Source organism: Callorhinus ursinus, unplaced genomic scaffold (assembly GCF_003265705.2).
Source record: "Callorhinus ursinus isolate GAN/ISIS: 27379988/994484 unplaced genomic scaffold, GSC_fseal_2.0 scaffold16, whole genome shotgun sequence".
Lineage (NCBI taxonomy): Eukaryota > Metazoa > Chordata > Mammalia > Carnivora > Otariidae > Callorhinus > Callorhinus ursinus.
The window spans coordinates 17919579-17945156 of NW_027397078.1; the positions used below are offsets into that span (position 1 = coordinate 17919579).

General features: G+C 40.4%; 1 protein-coding gene across 5 annotated transcripts in view; it reads right to left on the bottom strand.

Moving 5' to 3' along the window:
• GK (glycerol kinase) overlaps window positions 1-25578 on the bottom strand; it is a 73652-nt gene that overhangs the window by 21435 nt on the left and 26639 nt on the right. For 2 of the 5 annotated variants that reach the window (XM_073901945.1, XM_073901946.1), the window contains exons 5-13: window positions 20586-20669; window positions 16930-17006; window positions 14854-14991; window positions 12082-12191; window positions 11562-11628; window positions 8763-8798; window positions 8323-8390; window positions 3268-3310; window positions 2712-2792 (exon numbers count right to left, since the gene is read on the bottom strand). In XM_073901945.1, coding sequence (XP_073758046.1) covers window positions 2712-2792; window positions 3268-3310; window positions 8323-8390; window positions 8763-8798; window positions 11562-11628; window positions 12082-12191; window positions 14854-14991; window positions 16930-17006; window positions 20586-20669 — 704 coding nt within the window. The remainder of the gene's footprint in view (window positions 1-2711; window positions 2793-3267; window positions 3311-8322; window positions 8391-8762; window positions 8799-11561; window positions 11629-12081; window positions 12192-14853; window positions 14992-16929; window positions 17007-20585; window positions 20670-25578) is intronic. The other 3 variants (XM_073901947.1, XM_025857540.2, XM_073901948.1) reach the window with 3 other exon arrangements.

Genomic DNA, 25578 nt, shown 5'->3' on the forward strand with positions numbered 1-25578 from the left:
CTGTCAAAAGTTACTATGGCCAAGTGACTCCAATTTCACTTCCTACTCTCAAATGCCTTGTGAGGACATAGCGAAGCCTGTTTGTCAGTCTTATCTACTGTCCCTCTCAGCTTTAAAATTCTATGAATCTTTAAAAAATTACATGAACTGAAACAAAATCTTAAAGCATATGCTTGTTAAGTTCCCAGATGAGGCAAAACTGGAAAAGTAACAGAGTAAAGAGTTAAAAAGAATCTAGACTGTGTCACTGTAGGTTGAAATCACTATCATGAAATTTGACAGGAAGAAGCAAAGACATGAATATAGATTAACAAAAGATCTGCAGGGGCACCTGGCTGGCTCAGTTGGTAAAGCATGTCACTCTTGATCCTTGATCTCGGGGTCATGAGTTCAAGCCCCAGCTTGAGTGTAGAGATTACTTAAGAGGAAAAAAAAAAAAAAAGATCTGCACAAATACGGAATGGAGAGGACATGGTATGACAATGAGTCATTTGAAAAAGAGCCAGATATTTTAACATCTGCTTCTGGAGCCAATGATATGATGGGGTTATTAGACTAATTAATGAACTCTTAGGCTAGAGTAGCAGAAGCAGTGTTTGTGGTCAGAGAGGAATAAATCACACTAGTAAGTACAAGTCAGATTACATGTAGAATATTCTATTCCATTCTGGAAGAGTCTGACAAATTGGAATGCATCTAATGAAGGGAGTCCAGAACTAGAAAGCATCCAGAAACCATATGACATCAGGGCACTGGGGAAGTTTTTTCTGGAGTAGAAAGACCCAGAAAAAATGACAGCCATGGGGCACTTGGGTGGCTCAGTCGTTAAGCATCTGCCTTCGGCTCAGGTCATGATCCCAGAGTCCTGGGATCGAGCCCCGCATTGGGCTCCGTGCTCGGTGGGAAGCCTGCTTCTCCCTCTCCCACTCCCCCTGCTTGTGTTCCCTCTCTCGCTGTCTCTCTCTGTCAAATAAATAAATAAAATCTTTTTTTTAAAAAAAAGTGATAGCCGCCTCCTAGTATTTGAATGCTCTTGACAGCTGATCCAGGTCTAGTGGTAGAGGTGTTAAGAAGCAGTTTTTGATGCTATCTTCAAACAGAAGTTGTAGGGCTATCGGTGAAGGAAAGAAGAGAAGGCTCTTTGTATTGGGAGGGAAGTTAAGACCTGGTAAACCCTATCCCAGAAGCCCTTTCCAGGTCTAAGGCATCTCTAATTCTAAACGACTGACTGTCTCCAGTATAAGGAAAACAGAGAGCAGCTTCCTCATTTGCCAAAGGTAACTTTTAACAGACAGTACATATTCGATGTGCCCAGCTCTGTACTAAGCACTTTGCACAGGGGGAAAGAGAGCAGGACAGGGCTTATAGGAATTCACCTTTTGAGAAATGATATGATACCATTATTACACAGACCAAGTGTTTCCCAAATGCTTCTATTATCCATAGAGAAGGGGTTGGGGGAGAGAGAACACAGTGCTTATGTCAGGAGGGGTCAAGAAAAAAATGGAAATAAATTCTTCATGCTCTAGGCAGAGCAACTAATAAAATGTCTGAACTATAAACAGAAGTCTAATACTTGTGACCAAATTATTATCGACACTTTAGGAAACAAGCCTCAGTAAGCCTTCAGATCAATTGGATATTTGTACATTTCAAGGGAACCATTTAAAATGAATTGTAAAGAGATGCCTTTAAGAAATGTATCTAAGGGGAGGGGTGGGGAATGGGCGAAATGGATGAAGGGGAGAAGGAGACACAGGCTTCTGGTTATGGAATCAATAAGTCACAGGAATAAGAGGCACAGCATAAGGAATACAGTTAATGATACTATAATAGCTCTGTATGGGACATATGGGAGCTGCACTTGTGGTGAGCAGAGTCCAATGTGTAAGCTTGCTAAATCACTAAGCTGTATACCTGAATCTAATGTAATATTGTGTGTTAACTATACTCAACAACAACAAAAAGAATGTGGGGTGCCTGGCTGGCTCAGTCAGTAAAGCATGTGACTTGGGGTTGAGTTTGAGCCCCACACTGGGTGTAGAGATTACTTAAAAATAAAATCTTTAAAAAAAAAAAAGAATGTATCTGATTTGATAAAAAGAATACTGCTTCTTTGACCTTACCAATAAAAGTTAGTTATGTTTCTAATATAAATTCATCATGCCCTACAGACTTAAGACTGATATATTCCTACTAGAATTTACAAATGTGTTTGAAACAAACACTTCCACTGAAAAAAGGCATAAATCTCCTCACTTTCTTCCCCACACCAAAATTGGACACAAAATTTATTTTTATGGGGAGACACGTGAAGAGAGTCCCTCTGCTTTTGTGCCCAGTGGTTCTCTTTGAACACTGGGGTACTGTAGTCATAAAAACACAGAATTTTCCAGCTGACAGAAATACTTGGAGAGCAAGTCAACACCTTCATTAAACTTCAGAGATAAAAAACCTTACACTGCCAAGCGACTACAAGGTGCCACAAGGGACTGGTAAAGAACCAAGGAGCCCATACACTCAAGATCTCCTGGGAGTCCTGACCCCAGCTCAGTCCCAGGTTCCTGCCACTCAACCAAATGCCAAGAAAAAAACTGAGTTTTTTCAGTCCTATATGTTAAGATTTACCAGAAAAGGTATTAGAAAGCATCATGATTTTCACTGGCTTTGATTGTTTGCCATACTACCCATGTTGATTGGAAAGTACTTACTTCCAATGCATAATACACTGGTTTGTCTCTGCCAAGCTTGTAAGCCACTGTGGTCAGAAGGCCATGCTCAGAAAATACACACTGCAGGAAAGACAAAAATATTTCAGTAGCCAGGAAAATAAAAAGATAGCAGAAGAATATTTTTTAAAGCTACAATGACCTAGGTACAAAAATAATTCAATAAATATGTAACAATTAAAAAATAAATCTTAACAGTCAAAATCACCAGTATTAAGGACAATACATTTAAACAGTACAAAATGTTTATCCCTTGTTCCAAATTAGATTTGCATTAAGAATCTGACATGGTCCTAGCATAGATATCCCACCAGCAATCAAAATCACACATGAAAAAATTCAAAGAACCTAAAACAGTTCTTACTAGAGCCACTTAAGTTTACTGATTTTCATCATTTTTACTGAGCTCTAAATTAAACCCTAATAAAGGGTAAATAAAATCTATAGAAACAAAAGTAACTTAATAGCAAATTATGCTCAAGCATTATTTATATGAAGTTAAAGAAGACTTTCAATCGTTTAATTAGGAAAAACCAACCTTGCGGCCTGTATTACATAGTAAGAAACAGCCTGTTCCATACCTATAGTTGGGGGAAGAATGAACAGTGTGACAATTTTACTAAAAATAAATCACAAAACATCAATAATACAAGTCATTTAAACTGATGTACAATAAGTCATTATCCTAAAGTTTTAGAAAAGTTCCAAAAGTTAACAAGCATCACATACTCCTTTTGGAATAACGTTTTAAAGACTAAGTCTAGAAGAAAACGTACTTAGTGCAATCCTAAAGGAAAAATGCAAGCGTGGTATTTAGTGCCTAGTCACAGCCCAGGACTGTGTTTATAAAATATCACCAAATGACAACAGATTCTACGTCCAGTCACAGTGACATTGCTACTAACCCACATGGAATGAAGCATTTCACTGATGGGGTAGGCGACTTAGCTCTCTCATTAGTACAATCCAATCATGAACTGAGACACACTGCTATCTTCTGGCATGGAGGGGAGGTTAGGTCCAGAACGCGGGAAACTGGAGATGTACCTCAGAGAGGGGGAAGCTACTGAAGGCCTCGCTTTCCTGTTCTCCCTGCAGGCTAGGCTGTTCTACCAGGTGGGAGAGTCAGAATGAGAATGGAACATGGCCGCCATGGAAGAACTGAATTTATCTTATGGCAGCCTTAAAAGTATAAGCTTTGGACTCTGCAACAAGTCTGGACATGAGTGAGGAGTTTTGACATGTGCCAGGCAGAGAAGTAATCCAAAGTGATACCAGTAAGGGTCACAGGGAAACAGTTTTCCACCGTGAGCTGTGACTGTCCACCTTGGCTCTCTACAAACCGTTCTGCCCAAGCTTGGGATTCCCTCCCCACGGGCCTTGCTGCTGTGCTCTTTGATATTCTGGCAGGTGGGAGAACAGGGAGCACTCAGTTCAGGGGCAGGCAGAAGGATCCCAGCAGAAGCCACTACCAGTAAGCACGAAGTCAGCAGGTCCCATCATGTGGGTGTGAAGCAAATAGAAACCGAGGGCAATTTTTTCTTCTAGCAAACATTTTTCCAGGCACCGCTGTTGTGAATAAGAATTAACCCAAGACATCCTATCTCTTTTCACTCAAATATATATTCTCTGCCTGTAGACAAACAGCCAACACATTCAGGGAGCATGTGATTAACGAATACCTACGTTTTTAAAGATAACAGTCAACTAACACTAGGTACAGGTAATAATACATTTATGAATGAAAACACATAAATCACTATACCCTTTTACTTCCACAATGCTGAAAAAGCTATATCTTTTATGTTAATCTCCTTTAATAAATATTCTTAAAAATGGATCACCTGTTTCATGCTTTAAAAAGTTAATTACCCGTTTCACCGCTTTTTAAAGGAGAAATCTGTGCCAATTTAGCCCCCATATAAACACCCTGCATACCGAAGAGTAGTGTATGAATCTTAAGGTAGCAAACTGACACAGAGGCTCCAGGCATTTAATAAAAGTGAATTTTTAAGTGAGTATACTTCACAAGTAATTAATGAGCATTATCAATGTATGAAGAGACTCTTGCTACCTACGGAGCACAACTTTCAAGGCAGTATACAGGCAGTTATTTTCCTCTGAAATTTTATTATTTTTTCTTCCCATACATCAAACCTATATGGAGCTTTCAGCGTTTATATGGTCGACCTATCCTTTCTCAAGACTGCAGTGTGTTTGAACATCCCGGAAAGATGCCTGCTTTTTCTAACCTCGGTGAAGCTGAAGGCTGCCCACTACCCCTCAGGGAGGAGTGTGAGTGGCCCCGGCCGAAGCCGTGAAGGTCAAGGCCTCCTTTAGAATACTTTATGCCTCTGGGGAGGGAGGGCATCTATCTTAGGTTCTCGTCCTTGAAAGCAAAATTAAATGTTCAAATAATCCATGTTCACTCAAGAAAAATCAGAAAATATAGAAAAGCTGAAAGAAGAATGAGAAATCACCATAATCTGTTCCTCGGCACCAAAACAGAGGCAGGCTTTCCACTGAATTCTGAGCTGGCTCTCATGTGCTCCCTGCTGAGGTTTGAAGAGACTGACCAATTCTCAGTCCCACCCTCTCCAACCTCTTAGGACTTCATCTGGCCCATCACTTCTTTCTCATTCATTGCACAACTCCCATCTGGTCTCTGCTCGGACTCCAAAGAAACATTCTCTGCTCCTGTTGTAACTTAGAAGCACAAAGAAAATCCCCCACACTTGGCATGATCCTGTCAACTTAACAAACTGCCTACTTGGCTCACCATTTCTGGATGGCCATTTTTGCAAAGTACATTCTGTCTCGCTGTCTCTGTTTTCTACCTGCTCACATCTCTTTTGGCCATTTGCAACCCGGCTTTCATCTTGAGCATTCTCCTAAAGCTTCATTCTGAGAAGTTACCACTGAAGGCCTACTTTCTGTGTACAATGGTCTCTTCTCATTCTCAGCCTCCGTAACCTTTTTGTAGCATTGTGCACCTCTGACCAAGCCCCCCTCTCTTAAGTGTCTCTACCCCAGATTTCCACATGAATGAATAATTGCAGTCCATTTTTATGAATTTCCCATCCCTGTGTCTCTTACTTCTCCTAACTTTTTCTTGGGAATTGTGTCTATTCCTATTGCTTCAAAAATCACCTCTAAATAAGGAAATTCAAAATCTCTACTTTCATACTGACCTCATTCCATATTTACAAATGTGTACAATGCACAGCTTATCAGAACCCCAGACGTGTCCCAAACAGAAAGTATACTATTGAGACCTGTTCCTGACAGTGGGCTCAGCCTACACACTGGGCCGAGGCGACTAGACTCCATACCTACTTTCTGCCCCTTGTCCCTCCACGGTGCCACGAACACCCACCTACGGCCTCCCTCTCTGTCCCCACCCTTTTTGGTCCCTGTCTTTGTGACCAGGATGCCTGCATGGCGTTTTTGCCTCTAGTCTCTCCACACTTTGGAGGAGGACTTCGGTATTATTAATGAACAGTTCTAGTCACTCCGAACACCAGCTCATAAACCTTCAGAAGTGTCCCACTGCTGCACCAAGAAAAAAACTCCTCAGTCTGAAATTTAGGGCTTCACGATACGACCCTAGCCTTATTTCCTCCTACCGCCCTACTTGAATGTTCTCTACGTTCTCTAAACAAAGTCTTATTTCGCTCTTTGCGTATTTTTCAGCGTTCCGTGCACTCACCAATATAGCTCCTTCTTCAAAACACCTCGTTATTAACATAATCTTTTGCGATTTTTCTCCCCGTCCTTTGAAACCCAAGAGCAGTATTTCAAAGTTTCTTACGGCACGTAAGTTATGACTTCTCAGATGATTAAGTGTATATTTGTCTTCTCTCCCCTCAGGAAGAGAAATACAAGCCCAAAGAACTTATGATTTTCTATTTCCCTCCTCCAACCTGCAGCGGCTTGGCTTAAATTCATCATTCCAGGAGTTGGCTGATAATGCTTAAGCGGGAAGGGAGTCGAAAGAGAAGGAAAAGCCAACAATTTTGGTGGAAACGTCCCATGTGCTCTACACCATGTTAGGTACTTGAGAGAGAGAGAGAGAGAGAGAGAGAGAGAGAGAGAGAATCACTGATTTACTAGCACTAGCGTGCCTGGCAGAGGAGGAAAGGTGGAGGGGAAATAGCCTAGTTTTCCATTATTTCTCTTGACTCCTGGTGCAGCTGTCTGGAAGCCAGAATTCAAAGAGTATGTTTTCCAGACCCATGCCCACTCAAGCTCACTTGGTCATAACCTCAGGATACCATGACCTCCAAAGATTACATATCTCCCCTGTTCTCACACAGATGATGTCACACTCTTGTATGAGGACCGAGGACCCTGCTGGGCCACAAGAACATTTCATTAAAAATGGGAGACATTCCATTATCCACAAAAGAAGAATTTAGTCACTGAGGTTAACACTGCTGAGAGAATTAGGAAATCCTCTAGAAAAGAATAAATGTAGATAGTCTCCCACTCGGTGGATGGGAATCCTTCCTACACAGGGTATAGTAACGCAGAGAGGTTCAGAGCCCCGGCTAAGTGGAATCAGATGGATCTGGGGGCAAAGACTGCTCCTTTCACTTAACTAGCTTCACCACTCTGACATCTGTCTTCTTATCTGAAAATGCAAGAAATCTAATCACTCTTAGATATAGGGCTTTTTACAGATGCCCCAGGTCTGAGTAGTAAGGAGACAAGATTAGGAAACAAATGCACCAAACCTCTACTTCCATCATTCCTTCTACTTCTTGTCCAAGGAGAAATACCAGATAATGAGGAGAAAGCACAAGGCCAGGAAAACAGCACTGGAAATCCCACAAAAATATAACTTTACAGTTACAGTGAGAAAGTCCAGGGCAGGAATAGTATGTTGAGAAATATAGCCCATTTTAAAAAATTTTTAATTAAAAAATATTTTTTAAAGATTTTATTTATTTATTTGAGAAAGACAATGAGCGAAAGAGAGCACGAGCTGGGTGGGGGGGGCAGTGGGGTTTGAGGACCAGAGGCAGAGGGAGAAACAGACCACCCCAGACGCTGAGCAGGGAGCCGATGTGGGGCTCGATCCCAGGACTCTGGGATCATGACTTGAGCTGAAGGCAGACGCTTAACCAAATGAGCCACCCAGGTGCCCCCAAACATTTTTTCAAGTATTCTCTACACCCAACCTGGGGCTTGAACTCACGACCCTGAGATTATGAGTCGCATGCTCTACGGACTGAGCCAGCCAGGTGCCCCTGAAACTTAATTTAAATCATGGTTCTTCCTCCCATCTGCTCTGCCCTCCTCCACTCCCCGCCCCCCCAACCAAAACCATTAACACTTTAAACCAAAATTTAGTTTCTGGATGGAAAAGGTATTGAATTTTATAAATTAAGGTCTTTACAAGCCTTAGCATTGTGTTTACATTTATTTGAAGGAGAGAAAGAAAACTAAATGGCAAAAAACTTATTGGAACTCCTAAGCTATTGATTTTCAGCCTGGAGGAACTTCAACAGATTTTCCTCATTCAAAGCACCAAAGGGAGAAACAAACAAACAAAACCCCATTGGTTTTTGGGTCTGTTTCTTAAACTCACGTATTTTTGGCTTGTCCATCCTGGAAGCACATTTGTCCCACCAATGCAGCAGACTGGTCCCCCAAACACTGAAAGCACAAGTGACAATAAAGAACACTAAGATAATGTTATTAATTTCCCTTTTAGAACAGCCATAGGATTTATTTTTACTTTCTTTCATTTATCAAGGAATGAACTATCTTGATTTTTGCATTGCTTCCATTTGTCCATTTCCCCATTTCTTAATATCCCCTACAAGATAGTAGGTACGGGAGGGAAGAGTTAGAATTTGGTCAAAAGGTTCTCAATGGCCCACACTGTGTCACCTAAGAATCAGCCAATTTTGCTGCTTTTACCTTTTTTCCATAGTTTTGGAAGGGGCAGACTGATTAAGATAGAGGAAGAAACGCCTCACATGGAAGCGGGTAGGGCTGGGGAGGTAGCAGGGAGATGAAACTTACCCCAGATATTGGCACACCTTCCAAGGCCCCAGCTTTCTAATAAAATTTTAAAAAAGGATTATGAGTAATTACCAACTATTGTCTCTACTAACACAACTGCAACAGGAATGAACACGAATAGCAGCAACATGCCAGAGCATATGGGCAGACAAGACAAAGCAAGTGTTTCAACTAGACATATTTCTAGAATGACAAGAAGACACATGGTATTGGAGAATGGATGTCAAACACTGGACTGGGAATCAGGAGACAAGGGGTCTACTCTTGGTGGGTTAGTGTTAAGCCACTGAGCAGGCTGCTGAAACTTCTCTATGCCTCAATTTCTTGATGTATAAAACGGAGTCCAGGTAACACGAATGCCTAGGCCTGATAGCTCTTTGTTATCATTGCCATTAATAAGGAAAACTAACACATCCTTTAAAACAAACATATGAATAGCTATCAAACCAGCATGGAACAGCCTCATTTTGGAAGGCGGTATTTTACCCTATCCTTCCTTACCCAAACTGCTTTTAAGAGAAGTAAGAAACCCAAGAGTGTTTGGGTACCGGGTATTACTTGTTCATAGCCGACATCATTCTTCAAGTTTAGATAAGCAAGAGTTAATTTAGGTCACGAATACTGGTTTTTATTTGGATCAAGTATGGCTAGCATTCTAGGGAGAAAAACGAGATTTAAGTGACTGTGTATTTTACCAAACTTCATTAAAAAAATACTCTAATACAAAGCAATTTGTGCTGGTATTAAGGAATTAGGGGGAAGGAACGTGATCCATGAAGTAGCGTGATGTGCTAGGAACAGGGCCAAACAAAAGCTTTCCACTGAGTGCCCCCTTGGTCTCCCATTTGTGATCCTCTAGGAGCTTCAGGTTCCCTATCTAGAAGAGTAAGGGAAAGAACAGAGGCTGCCTCACATGGCTCTGATGATAAGGAAGTAATAGAATGTATGTGGAAACCCTGTACAGAACAGAAAACATCTTCTAGATGGTGGATATTATTTTATTTCTTTCATGCTTTCTGCTTAATTCAAGACCTGCCTTTTTTATTTACTGGATATACTCTTAGGAAATCTGAACCTGGATAACAAGTGAAGGGTACACTTCATAAGGAACTGAACGTGAATCCGTAGGAAACCGAGAGGCTGTCTGTCTTCATATACTTAAATATATGAGAAGAAGCCTTTGCTGACACTATTGAAGGTATTATCAAACTACCAGCAGGATCTACTGATGTGCACTCAGGCACATAAAGCGCTCCTTTTCCATCACAGGGAGGGGTCTCTGGAGGATTCCTGGTAATGTCCTCTGGTGAAGCATGCAGAAAAAGTGACAGTGCATTTCCAACTAACTAGTCTGAAAGGTTGGTCAAGTATCATTTAAGATAGGTGTTTAGGACATTTAATTTCCCTGTTACGCCAAAGCCCAAAGCACATCACAACTGTACTTTGTCACAGGGAACATCAGAATTTCTCATTCCAGAAAACTAGTTTAGTCTTTTATTTTGAAATATCACTTTCAGTCTTATGGGAAACTTAAAAACAAACAGACATGACTGAGTTCAAAGAAAACCTAGAGCTATTCTAGAGCTTACAGCAATTTGGAGGGTCATGGAGATTCTAGATAAATCTGCTTAGTAAATGGACTTCTGCTTGTCTAAAACTACATGGAAATGCACTGTATCTTTTCCAAATGAATGGGTAGCATAATTGGTGGGCAACCTACTCACCAGGCTATGAGAGATTTTCTATAGTCAGCAAGGGGAAAAAAGGAGGACAGAAGCATAATATTTTAAACGCAAGAAAAAAACTAGGCCAGTAAATGCTTTTTCAACCATTCTCTAAAACGGTTTCTCAAGGATATTGTTTTCTCTGACCCAAGGCAGTCTGTAGACAGCTATGAAGTCATCCAAGCACTTTTATTGTAGATGAGCCGTGCTTCCCTTAAAAATTTCCATGATGCTTTAGAAGACTTTATTATAAATATTTAAGAACTCTGCTCAAGCTTTATCCAGAGCACTTAGTATTCAACTCTATTACTAACTCTGTAAGTAGTTTCTAATATTTGTCATGAAATGTCTAAACAATATTTTTTTTTTGCAATTGACCTTAGATGTATTTTTAAATTTTATCATAAATTCTAGATTTTTGTGCTCAATACCAGTTCAAATCCTCCTGGAGGTTTTCATCCCTGATGCGTAATCAGAGATACTCAGTGATGCTAATCACACTTTTTGCTGAAAGTACTTTTTCTCTCAGTTTCAGTGAAAGCAGCAGTAAAATGTCTATTATGGAAACCAGTTTAATTAGCAATCACAAATCAGAAACAGACTCTTTGTTTTCAGTTTCTTTGCTAAAGTTTTGCTCAGGCTGACAAAGAATCTAATATAAAAACGTGGTTTAGCCATTAAAAGAGATTCAACAGGAAAAAGAACACTAACGTGAAGAGTCCTTCCTATAAATTATAAGCACACACCACAACTACTAAAGTTATTTCAATTAAAAGAATAAACAGGCTCAAACATTCCCATGCCACCTTCTGTAGTTAGATTATTGCATAAATACTTTAAAAGTAGAATACTCAAAGAACAGCCAATGAAAGTTTATAAAATATAAAACCAACTGGTAAGAAGGATTCTAAAATTTAAGTTATAAAACTAAACAGCACTAATTTCTTATTTTATAGACTACCAACACTTACAGAAAAGTCACAATTCTCAAACTAGAAAATGTAACACAACTGACTTTTGAATTCTGAATAGTAAAGCTTTTTTTAAAATGAAATTAATTTTTTTTTTTTTTTACCATTAGGCCATAGATCTCAGAAGAACTCCGGACATTTGGAAGAATTTTCATCGGAATTTCAAAAAATCTGAAAAACAGTAAGATAATATTGGGTATATAACACTATTTTAAATAAATATCTAGAAACATTTATATGTATTTAAAGACAAAATTGTAAATAGCAATTAAAAAATGGATGTATTTGAGTGCAGAGTTAAATAATAAGCCAGCAGAACATAGTTGTATGTTTGGGTATTTATCATTCTAACTTTATACAAGCCGATGAAAAATAAGAAGCGCACAGAAAACAAAGTACTTTTCTAAAGAGACCTAATCTTCCTAATCAAGACAATTAATTTGGCCTGTTCGCTATATATCCAACAATAGTCTCTTCTTTGAATACACAGTATAGACTTGTATACTATAGTTGAAATATCAACAATTAAAGTTTGGTGCTCCACTAACATCTGAAAATAGTAAGATTTAGGTTACAAATAGCTAACGTATTGGGAAGTGCTTTTTAGGGCAAAACACAACTCACTCGCAGAGCTCTTTATCCCATTCCAGAGAATGAATGTTGAAAAGCATTGTCCTACTTGCATTTGTTACATCTGTACAGTGGACACCTCCATTGGCCCCTCCTGTCAAACTCTAGACGGAATAAAAGGACATGTTGATTTGTACTCATTTGCTATTTATTTAATTTTATTTTTAAAAAAAGATTTAATTTAGTTGAGAGAGAAAGAGTATGTGAGTAGGGGGAGGGGCAGAAGGAGAGGGAGAGAATCCTCAAGCAGACTCCCTGCGGAGCGCAGAGCCCAATGCAGGCTCCATCTCAGGACCTTGGGATCATGATGTGAGCCAAAATCAAAAGTCAGATGCTCAACCAACTGAGGCACCCCCTAATTTGCAATTTAATTTACATGTTGTCAAGGGCCATAATCAGTAGCAGAGGACATAAAGCAGGAGAATGGAATGTGTCAATCACTTAATTTTCTAGTTTTCAGCAGTGTCTAATAGAAATACAATGCTAGCTACATGCATAATTTTAAATTTTCTAATAGCTACATTTAAAAGGTATAAAGAAGCAGGTAAAAAGTAAAACTCTTGAAATTAATTTTAGTAAATTTTGGTAAAGAGTAAAACTCTTTACTCTTGAAATTAATTTTAATAACACTATATATTTTATTTAACCCAATATATCAAAAATATCCTTTTATTTATTTATTAAAGATTTATTTTTAAAAAACTTTTAAAGTAATCTTTACACCCTACATGGGATTTGAACTTACAACCCTGAGATCAATAGTTGCATGCTCCACTGGCTGAGCCAACCAGGCACCCCCAAAATATCCTTTTAATATAAAAAAATTACTACTGAGACATCTTACCTATGTATTTATTTATTTTATTTGTAAGTAATCTCTACACCCAACGTAGGGCTTGAACTCACAACCCTCAGATCAAGAGTCGCATGTTCTACTGACTGAGCCAGCCAGGCACCCCAACATTTTACCTACTTAAGTACAGTATATATTTTACACTTACAGCATATCTTGAATCACACTAGCCATATTTGAAGTGCTCAGCCACACGTGCTTAAGTGGCTACCATATTAGACAGCAGAATTCTAGTAAACTGGTCATTAAACAAACAAAAAAAATCAGTTTTGTTTTCATCCGTTATCTTTGCAAAAGGCAGTCTTAACTACATTTGGCAAAGTGAAATATATCAACATGTCTGCCGCTTCAGGATCTCACATGCTGTATCTCTGTGATTTAGTTTTTTGGAGTAACAATTCTCATTGGGTTGTACCTACCCAAGCACTATCCTGAAAGCAGAGTTTTAAATTCTCCCGTGTTAATACCCTCGGGCACTGCTGCTTTCTCTTGTGTGGGAGTGATAAGAGGTAAGAAAGGAACAACAGCGGAGGAAAGGCATCCCAGCATCCGGGGAGTAGGTCCCCCACCCCGCAGCTAACTGAGCTCCCTCCTGCAGCTCACAGGTGCCACACCCTGCCTTCCTCTGGTTTCAAGCAAATGACTGTCAGAACTATTTCAGCTGTGACAGGTATGAAAACTGTGGGCCAAGAGAGCACCAAGCACAGCGTGCCCTGGCCAAGCACAGGGAGGGGTGAGAAAGTACTGCTTCCTGGTACTGGTTCTGGAAGATCTGCTCTGTGGATCTGGCAAGTGAGAATGGGGGCAATATTCCTCTGAAGCTCTCTTGAATGTTGGAAAAGATAATCACATACTTACTGAAGTTAATTACAAATGAAATTATATGTGTGGGGATTTGCTTTACATTTATCTGTGGGGAGAAAGGGTATGTGAGTATAGTTGAAACAAGATCGGCCAGACTTGATTGCTGTAGCTGGCATGTTGTTGCCAGAGGACACTAGTCCCTCTACTTTTGGGTATGTTTGAAAATGCCCATAAGAAAAATAACAGAGAACAAAAAAGAGAAAGGGGGAGAGAGAACATGTACTTTTAAGAAAACATGCACTTTTAAGAAAAACATGTACTTTTAAGAAATGTCAAAAATGTTAGTTTCTACTCATCTGTGTTCAGCTTAGGCAAAGAGATTATACATCGAAATTCTATGATTTTTTCATATTATGGCTTAATAAGAGACAGCTGTGTCATGCTGAAAGCAAATGCTAAAACTCACACAGGTGTTCTCTTAGGTTAAATAGTTACTTTTAAGAAATGACCACTGGAAAAGAGCAAATGATAAGCAAGAGAAAAAGACTACCTAAATTACTAATTACTAATTAATTACCTAAATTACTTATTCTAAAGACAATAAATATGAAATGTGGTTTTGGTAATCACCCTCCATTTTTATTGAAATAAAGCAAGAAAAATAAGGAGGAAGTAGGCAAAAATGCCTCTTAAATGGAGGTTGAAATGTTCTGCTGTCTCGAGTGGGAAGTTTCAACTCGGGGTGCCTGGATGGCTCAGCTGGTTGAGTGACAAACTCTTTGATTTCGGCTCAGGTCACGATCCCAGGGTTATGAGATCGAACCCACATCAGCTCTGTGCTGGGCATGGAGCCTGCTTAAGATTCTCCCTCTCCCTCGCCCTCCGCCCCTCTCCCAGCTCATGCATGCACACACGTGCGCTCTCTCTCGCTCTCTCTCTCTCTCTCTCTCTCTCAAATAAATAAATAAATAAGTAAATAAATAAATAAATAAATAAATAAAACCTTTTAAAAAAAAGTTGGAACTCTTGGTAGAAAATAGAGAGCAGGCAAGCCAGTCTAAAAAAATTCTGAAAAACTTTCTCCATTCGTACATTATATTTAAACGTACCCAAATAAGCCATGAATCAATGGTCCCAAAAAGAGCTCTATCTTCTTCAACAGCCCTCTGAACTTTCCTCACATTGTCAAGGAGCCAACGAAGTTTCACGGCACTGAAGTAAGTGCTAAGTGGAAGGCCTGTCTTGGACTAAACACAGTTATGAAATTCAGCCAGCAAATTAAGTTACCAACTAGTCTAAAAAATAAAACACCAAAGTGAGAAACTCAACAAATCACAAAATATTCAATGGCCCTAAAGTCAACCCCATGGTATTATGGATAAAAATAATTTTCCTATCTCATGGCACAGGAAGGCATGTTCATGAACAAAGATCAGCGTGATATGTTTGCAGTTCAAAGAGCATCCACGTTGCAAGGTAAAGAGAAAATTGACACAACATCCTGTAATCTAGATGGTGAACACGTAGACGTTAGCTTTTGTGATGAGTATTATGTGCAGAACCTAGTCTGAAACTCTGCCTTTTCATTTTATATTTCATGAATGTGATATTTTAAACTATTAAGAATCAGAGAGTATATCAAACTATAACCAGAAAATTTTAGGTTTTAAAACAGGTAAGACTTAATAACAATATACTTATATGTGTAAAAAATATATTATAAATATGTACATATACACATACATATTCAAATAACATAAAATAAGTGGAGAACAAAGTAGAGCTCAAGGACATGCCAGAAGAAAGCAACACTGAGTTGCTCCATATTAAGAAAGTAGTTGCCTAAAAACTCAGTGAGGACATTAAACAAAGGGAGTTGTGTACTGAATAAAGGATAAATGGTAAATATAAAACACATATGGGCTTATCAATCTTCCTTGAGAATCGATCAGCTCCAACTCTTATTTTTGTTAGTATATTAAATACCAAATATATTTATAAGGGCTGGTGAAAGTGGTTAAGAAGATACATACATCAAAATAATGCAACTATCTTTCCCCTCCCCTAATCCTTAGTTTCCTGATTTACCACCTACCTACAGAAAGTGATACTTTTTTCCTTCTTATCTGCTATGGATATGTTTGGTAAGAAAATTCAAACCAAACCATTTAATACTTTACTGCACCCTGTAAGTTATGACTAACCCATGGTTTTCTAGCTTTCCTAGAAAAAAAGTAAGATCAATACTCAAAAATAATGAGAGGAAATAATTTATGGGATAATTCCTCTTTGATTTGAAGGACCAAAGGTCATCCCACAAAGGCAACAGTGAGGTAGTCGATAATATCTCATTTTAATGATTTAGGTAGCAAGTGTAAAAGTTGCCTAAAATGGCCCTGAAGAGAAAAACATGCATCACTTGAAGCAAAGTGCAGCTGGAGGTGGGGGTGAGGGTTATGCATGGTGACAAAGAGGAAGAGAATAGGAAATGGGTAAGGGTATATTTAGGAGTAGCCTGAAGTTATTTGGGGGGTGAGGGTAGGGAATGGTTTGTTAAACTGCTACAGTTAATGGGATTTGAACCCTAGTTTCAGAACGAAGAACCACTGTTTTAAGAGTCCCACTGACAAATACAAAGGGGATATGCTAAAAAACAGAACTTCCTTTGGATGCTAGGAGAAGTGGGCCTTGACCTTGATAAGAAAAATACTCTTTCAAAAATTCTCTCTCCCTTCGTTTAACTCAAGAGAGCTCTACAAATGGACTGAAATTTAGGCACTTTTTATCAGCCTCCTTCATATGAAGAAAGAGTTCAGTGAGGAGCTGGAGTGACTTTTAGTTTCTCTCCCTAAGTCCAGATGCCTAAAAACTCAAAAGCATCCAGAACTTTCTTTGACAGATAGTAGAAAACAAGAGGGAGTATGGTTTAAGCCACTGGGACACTTTATAATCCCCTCCAGCCTATCAACCTCAGAATATGAATCCTCTAATCCACCACAGGGCAAGAAGTCAGAAAGGTAAATACTTCAGTTGTCCTCAACTGTCTGCAGAGAAATAGTCTATCAAACATATCAAATAACTATTGTGCAATAGGATGGAAGGCCCGAATAGTCTTTCAGGTGAAATCTCTAAACCTTTTTTAAAAACAAGTGTTCTTACAGTATACTTCTGAAGAGATCTCTTACCTTGACAAAGTTATTATTTCCTGGAATTCTTTTACTAAGATTCTCAACGGTAGACTGGGTTCTCAGATCAAGCCACACTATAGACCAAAATATAATAACATATATGAAAAACTTCATTTAAAAAATCAGATCTTAATGAAATCACTGTCACGTATGGGATACTGATTAGTTTCCATAAGCAATTAAAATGCTAGAGCTTTCAAAAGATTGAAATTAGAAAATTAGAAATGAAGGGGCACATTGTTAGAAAAAAGAATAAATGTATGAGGAAGAATTTAAAGCTTTTATGCAAAATTATAGACCAAGTTAGGAGAACAATACAAACCTGAGGGCATTTATTTTGTAACCTTTTTATAGAAAAAAACATGAAAAAATGTTTTGGATAAGCAGTTTCTCAGAATACATGAGTACAGAGAAAATCTTACATTGCTCGGCAGGCCAGTTGCCAAGGGCAGAACACACCGCTCAGGATCACCGTACTGGGTATAAAGCAGGTACCTTACAAAACTTGGGAGCAATTTGTGACAAAGCAGAGAACCCGGTACTATTTATTGAAGGAAAAAGTAAGATTCAGTCTCCCATGTCTGAAATGCTTAGGTACATTAAACTCTTCCATTTCAAAAGCAGGCTAGAAGCCAGATTGTTAAAAGAATTGTTTAAAGGTCACCATTCTTGCTCCCTGCTGGATTATAAAAAATTTATTTTAAGAGATCAACATTATTTACACTAAGTAAGTTTTGTCCACTTTCTGATCCTCTAGTAGAAAATATTTCTGCTCTGCTTCAGGACAGAAGGCCCGAGAAAGAGAAGGTATCACATAATACATAAAGCAACTGCGAAAGGTAACCAGTAGGTCAGCTGAGTTTTATGTGTCAGCTTTAAGTTCTGTGCTTAACTTCTATCACTTTTAATGTTAGTGGTCACTTGCTATTTTTAGGCACTGACTGTGCTCAGAGGCCTCCTGAAAAGCCTCAGCCCCATAGTTTATTTAAAGGGCACCAGGGAAGATAAAACAGGCTTGTCCACTACACACGTGAATGCTGGCCACTTAATTGCAAAGTTCGGTTCACCCTTTAGACTATTCCTTTCTGTTCATTTAAAAACCACTTCTTGGGGCACCTGGGTGGCTCAGTCATTAAGCGTCTGCCTTCGGCTCGGGTCCTGAGCCCAGGGTCCTGGGATCGAGCCCCGCATCAGGTCCTTGCTCAGCGGGAAGCCTGCTTCTCCCTCTCCCGCTCCCCCTGCTTGTGTTCCCTCTCTTGCTGTGTCTCTCTCTGTCAAATAAATAAATGAAATCTTTAAAAAAATAAAATAAAATAAAAACCAGTTCTTTTCGGTAGTGAATTTTAATCAGTTCTTTCTATTTACTTAAACTGTCATTTCTCCTGAGGGCTGCCTGAGCTTGATTTTGACAGTGGCTACTTCAGGACAATAGACTGGTTTCTGCAGGTGTGAAAAGCAGCAAGAAAAGGCTCATCACAACTGAGGGAAGAGGAGGCAGAGAGGAACACCAGGGGAATCCGTGGCCCGTAGCGCACATCTGCATTTGCTGCCCGCCACATATTCTTCTTGCTCTTGGGAACAGTATCTCAAATTCTCTTCAGGAAATTGTCCCTCCCTCATTCTCAGCCATGTGGCTTGCTGGAGATTCGATCCTACCCCCGGCTGCAGGATCATGTCCCCATCCCCATGACTGGTTCAGTAGACAGTGCGTGGTCTAATCAGGCCAACGGAGATTTGTGCTCAATCTGCCAGAGCCCCTCTCCTCAGCGCCACTAGGCAGTGTGTGGCTGGGCCTGCTGCCCCCACGAAGAGAGAGAGCTGAACTGGCCACATCTTGAGCCATCCCAGAAGACTTGGGGGGAATCCAGGTCATATTGTCGAGTCTAGAGACAAACAGCATCTGAACTAAGCTATTGTTGCACTGCTGGTTCCATGAACAAAAGAATTACTTTTTTTAAAAAAAACTTGCACTTTATTTAATTAGGGTTGAGTTTTCTATTACTTGCACTGTGACTGATACAAGCCATTGGCAGCAGCAGCATGGAGTTGGCGAGAACTCCCCTGTCCAGGGCGCCAAGGCAGTCCACTTCTCACAGAGGGGCTGTATTGCAAGACTGTGACCAAAGCAGACCTTCCTCATAGGCAACCCCAGTAGGTGTTAACAGCAGTAATTGGGAAAAGGAGAGGAATTCAAGAGAGAAGTTTTGAGTCTGTGACAGGTAGAATTAACAAACACATCTCAATTCTCAGTGTTTCGAGCTACACTGGGCTGGGGGTTAAAAATCAATTGAGTGTGTTTTGACTACCTACTCTTAAAAAATGAAATAGGATGGATTAGAATGGAAAATAACAGAGTTCACTGAACTCAGTAAGGTAAGTACAGACTTGTGAAACTTTTTAGCTATGTGAGTTTGATGAATCATGATGGAAAATATATTTCTCATCAAGGGACATGAACAAAGGACCTGAAAGTCATTGTTCTGGGCTGTTTAATGACTCAAAGCCTCCTAGATCATGGCTTTTCTGTATTTTAATGTAAATAATCACTAGGGAGCTTAAAGATGGACCCCATTCCCTGAAATTCTAGAATACTAAGAAGGTCCAGGGAGGGAGCCCAGAAATACGCCTTTTAAATAGGTGCCTGCCTTTTAAGAAACACTGCTAGACTCCACAGCAGTGGTCCTTATCCAGAAAGCACAACCAGAATCCCCTGGAAAAATTTGAAATCACCCATTCCAAGCCCTACCTTGCAGGATTCTGGTTGCAGGTCTAGGCAAAGAAGGCCCAAGTCTTTCTACTTTTGCTATAAGCATCCCAAGTTATTCAGTATTATATACTAGAACTTGAGAAGCTATTTTCTAGGGCATGATCTTTAGGATATGCAATTTGTTCCAGTCATTTCTTTAAAAACCAAATGACAGACAAGCTGATGACCAGGTGGCTCCCCTGAGTCCCAGTGGCTCTGTGACTCAATTGCTCCTGGACAGTGACCACTTACATAACTGGGCACTTCACTCCTCACTTGAGAGCTTGCAAGCATCCACAGTGGAATCCACAGAATCAGCCCCTCAGCAAAGTGAGTCAAGACACCGGACATGAAATCAGGAGACCAAAGTTCTAGGTCTTCCAATTTTGCCACCAACAAGCTATCTGACTCAAGCAAGTCATTTTACCCCTCGTGGCTTAGATTTCCTGACTATAAAACAAGGCAGTTGGACTAGATGGTCTCCGTAGTCCCTCTCCTGCCATTTTTCCATGATCACAGAAGGCTGGCAGATTCACTTTGTTTTTACAGCCCAAGAGTTTAAGGCAATTAGAATACATGGAATGGAATTAGTATAACTGTCAAGGAGAAAAATGTCAGTGGTTGATACACTACTAAACAATTCACAAATGCTCAAAATTAATTGAATTAAGAACAAAAACATTAGAAAACTCATTAAAGAAGCTAAGATGGCAGAATTAGATTTGCAGGAAAAGAGACCAAAAGCCAAAGAGAAGACCCCAAGCTGGAGGACCGAGCCCCTTGCGGAGGTAATTTCTGAGAACAATCAAAAGGAGTGCCAGATCCACATCCAGCAGCGGTGGTCAATTTCCCCCATCATATCTGAGTCGGAAGGCCGGGAAGTGAGCAGGAGCCGGAGCACCAATACCTGAGGAAGTGCCAGCAGCTGGAACTGAAGAGCCAGAGGGAACAACGGCAACTGGATCTGAAGGGCCAGGAGAGACTGGAGCGGCTGGAGCATTAGGAGAAATAATGGCAATTCATGCTAGAGGTGGCCCGATTCGAGGTCTGTGTTCTCTCGTGGACCGCTGGGAAAATGGGAGACCACTTGGGCAAGTTCCCCAGAATGAACATTTTCTACGCGTGCGAGCACAGAAAGAGCAAAGGAAGAGACATGGAGTGGACAGGAAATGAAGACAGGGCAGTCTGAGGCTCTGGTTTGGTGGACTTCATCCATGTGGACAAAGGCCAGGGAAATACGTGCTTCTACTTCAGGATGACTCTTCCCTACCTTGCCACGTATCCGCGCCCTGCTTAGAGAAGTGGCTCAGCTGGTTACTGACCGCTCACTCAACCCGTGAATTGAAAAAGGCTGTGTGCTGTAGCGAGTGAGCCTTCCCTAGAAAGGGACGCGAAGGAGCGTGCCACAGTCTCTGTTGCGGTAATTTACAGGAAGACGGGAAAAGGCTGGTCTGGGAAGGCATGGCCCCGAGAAAGCACTTCCCTGGTAGGGTGGCAGGAGGTGAAGCCCACCACCACAGACAGGAGAAGCATGTCCCGAGGGAACAGGGGATTGCTAAGTTCCAGAGTCATTTGGAAAAAAAAAAAAGAAGAAGAAGGAAAACAGATGCTCGGGAGTCCAGAACACTATACAGCCTGCTTTTGTAAGGCATGTCCCTTATTTAGACCTCGTAAATCTGATTTAAATGGTTCAAACCATGAAGTAAGTAAGTTTAAAAAAACCCAGTTGGATGATGCGATAAACTTTCATTTGTATTAAATAAAGTCACATCCAATGTAGGTCCATTAGATTTGGTCTGGTCTGAAAAACAGTTTTAAGAGTGAAGAGAAATGCGGTTACCTCAATGCCCACAGACCAGGGCCAGTTTGGTGAAGTAGTTACAGTCCAGAGGAGGAGATGATTTTGGGAATATTTAGAAATTTGTATCGTTTTTGGTTAGAACAATAGAAGGGAAAAGTACCTAAGAGAAAAAATTTTTAAATTAACTAGAAATAATCGGAATTATTTTCAATGGACTAGAAGCAAAGGCAAATAATACATCTCTACTGGGAGGGCTGACTGTGACCAGCTACAGGGCTGGCAGGAAGGGAGGTGAAAGCGAGGCCTCAGGTTCCGGAGCACACCCTGAGCCAAGGACTGCTGACAGTTACACAAAGTGTTATCAGGTTGCTTCCTCCACAAGAGATAGAATAATAGTCAACCAGATTGCATTGCTATGTGTTATCACTTGCCAAAAGTTAAGCTATTAATTAAGCTGGGTAAGAGGTCACTTGCAAAGGAGAAGAGGCTATAATTGATGACTGTCCCTCACCTGATGACATTTTCAGAAATCACATGGGGCCAAAAGAAAAACGGAGAGTTAGGGAGGGGGGTGATTTAAAACATATATATGTCCCAATGTGGGGGCCGAAAACTATTTCAGCTCTTAGGTGTATAAATGCCAGAATGCCAATGATTCACATGAGTGTGTGTGACCCAGGTAAGCTCTGCATTTCTCCTAAGAACACCCGTCATGTATACATCAATCATTCCATCTGGCATTCCTGGATTAAAAAGAGTATCAGCCCATTCAGGAGACTGGCCATGGCTAACACTTACTGAAGCCTTCTAATCTGCTAGGCACTCCAAGTACTCTACATGTATTAACTCACTCATTTTTACCTCACGCCTAAGAGCTCCACACTTTTAATTTCTCCAATTTAACTGTTGAGGGAACAGGCACAGAATGGTAGTAAGTGGAAAAGCCACGATTTGAACCCAGAGTCTGAATCCAGCATGAAACCCCTACGACGCAGGTAAGCCAGAATGAATTCCAAGTCTTAAACGGAATATAAAGAAATATTGAAGATCAGAAACCTCAAAGTTGAAATCAAAATCAGTTTCTTTTTAAATTGGGCAGAGTTGAAGAATTCATTAATTGCAAACTACACAGAATTTTTTTTACCCCGGATTGAAGGAAATGTAAGACATTCAAAGAATCTTGTAATAAAGGACTTGAAATAAGGAGAAATTAAGTATATCTGGATCAAGCTGAATATTCTAGATCTTACAAAAGTAAAAAAAAAAAAAAACCCTGCTCCCTTCCAAAGCAAAACAATAAAAACAAAACCACACTGTTGTTGTTTAAAGACAAGTGTGCTTCCAAGTTTTAGGTAGCTTGTCATTTACGGTTTTCTTTCGTGCTGATACTCTGAAATATAATCCAGTCCCAGAAAAGGTTAAAAAAATTGAGCTCAAGTTTCCTTCAGATCTTGATAAATGATTACACAGGCTTAATCACTGGCTCAGGGTTTAACCAGTACATAAAAAGTAAAAAAAGGCCGGGTGCCTGGGTGGCTCAGTCGGTTAAGCGACTGCCTTCGGCTCAGGTCATGATCCTGGAGTCCTGGGATCGAGTCCCGCATCGGGCTCCCTGCTCAGCGGGGAATCTGCTTCTCCCTCTGACCCTCTTCCCTCTCATGTGCTCTCTCTCTCTTTCATTCTCTCTCAAATAAATAAATAAAATCTTAAAAAAAAAAGTAAAAAAGGACAAGAGGATGATCAATGTTTACAACTGCAATACTCTGTGTAAACAGTTATATGTCATAGGGAACTGTATTTTTTTAAAGATTTTATTTATTTATTTATTTATTTATTTATTTATTTATTTGAGAGAGGGAGAGGGGGAGGTAGGGAGGGAGAGAGAGAGAAGAGGAGCAGAGACAGAGAGGGACAAGCAGACTGTGCCGAGCACGATCCTGAGATCATGACCTGAGCCAAAATCAAGGGTCGGACGCTCAACAAAATGAGCCACCCAGGCACCCTATTTTTATTTTTATGTTTTTAATACTTTATTTGAACTAATCTCTACACCCAAGTGGGGTTCGAACTTACAACCCCAAGATCAAGAGTCACAGACTGAGTCAGCGAGGAGCCCCACAGGAAACCCAAAATCCAACATCTTAGAAAAAAATGTTTGCCATACCATTTAAATAAAAATGGATCCGAGACAAATGATTTTTGTCGGTGCTTTTCTTTCATATACTAGAGGTCTTAAATCAGTGACTCTTGCCTCCCTGTGTTTTAGTCTTTAATAGGAATACTATTTTTATATTAAAGCATGAATTGTGCTCTATAGAAAGCTATTGGAGCAAGGGTCATATGGCGCTAGGCTTGGTATGCACACCCATCAACTGTAATAGAGAATGACAAAACCTGTCCAAGAAGGAGGGCAACAGTTGGGCCATTGCTGTTAGGCCAGAATGTTTTACTGGTAGTGTCAGTGAAACGTGCACATGAAGATCTTAAACATCACGGAATCAAGCCTTTCCCTCCCACTTCAGTGCTTTTGGCCTTGGTTGGGCCATTGTAGTTGTGCTTGGTTTCCTCTGTGGTGTATTTGTAAACCCCAACCTTTCTCTCACTAAATACTTAGCAGACCGCAAGGTGTGTAGACCTTAACTAATAATAAAAGTTGGTTTTAGAAGGAAAAGGCTTACAAAAATGGCAGCATTTCGGGGTACAGGGAAGTCCGTGGAGGGGCGCCTGGGTGGCTCAGTCGGTTAAACATCTGCCTTCGGCTCAGGTCACGATCCTGGGATCGAGTCCCGCATGGGGCTCCTTGCTCAGTGAGGAGCCTGCATCTCCCCCTGCTTGTGGTCTCTCTCTTGACAAATAAATAAATAAAATCTTAAAAAAAAAAAAAAAAGAATACTGATGAAGGGAACACTAAGAGGAGGAGAGAAAAGCACCACCACGGGGGTAAGGATGAGTGAAGCCAGGCGAGAGAAGCCAAAAAACCCAGGGCCACAGAGTTCCTGCAATCCAGCCGGGAGGCCCATCTGAGTCAATGGCTACATCAGGGCTCAGTGACAGCAAAGCAGTGATGCCAAGTGACACTGCTCTATTTTAGGTACCACACCAATGTTTACCTCACTCACCATACAATACATACATTCTCAAACTATATGAAACAGGCCATCTGTGCCTCAATGGACCGATTTAAACTTTTTTTCTGTGCTTGTAACGGTATCTTTTACAAAAGACATCAGTAAACACACGCACCTTTACTGCAAGCAAGAAAAAAATTGCCTTTCTCAGTCTTCAACTTCTACACCAAATGGATTTCAGGTCCAATAACAGGACGGGTACTGGGGGTGAGTAAGCTGATTGCTTATTAAGGACCCCAGGGCCATAAACCAAAAAGAGAAGTGTAGACTGCTTCTCTCATTGGCTTGTCTACAACAAACGCTGCTAATCAGTTACATAATTGAGTGAGGAAAGAGAGAGATGAAGAGGACAGGCCTGGAGTGATAGATTTATGACGAAGAGACAAAGGGGGGAGAGAGAGAGAGAATCAAACCCACAGACTGCTGGGTTTGATTTATTCTTTGATATAAACAAAGAAGCTCAAAGACAAAGATAAGTGAAAATCTAATTCTGTTTCCGCCAGTCCCACCCTGTGTTAAGAGAAAGCTGCTGGAGATTTAATATTATGTTGATAGTCTCAATTGCGACTTGCATGGAGATATGACACGTGAGCGTTTTCCTGCGTGACATAAAATTGGAGGCAGAATCTATCCTTGTCATGACCAAGTGGCTTCCCTTTTCAGCTACTTACTCCTTCTCTCTCCTACTTTTCTATTCGCCTTCCTCCTTCTCACTTCCAGGTTCCTGTCCTTAGCCTTCTGAGTCACAAAGACAAGCACGGTGCCCGCCTGGTTCGTCACTAGCTGCCCAGGGCTCATCATAGAACCTGTACCCAGACGGGCACTTGAACTTTTGTTGAATAATTTACATTCATTCCTACAGTGAAGTCATCTATAATAAACTGGGAGTCTCACCTCTCTGGTACTGACTTTAAGTCTCCATCTTACATTTGAACAATCTCCTTATACAAGAGCCACAAGCCTAATTGCCC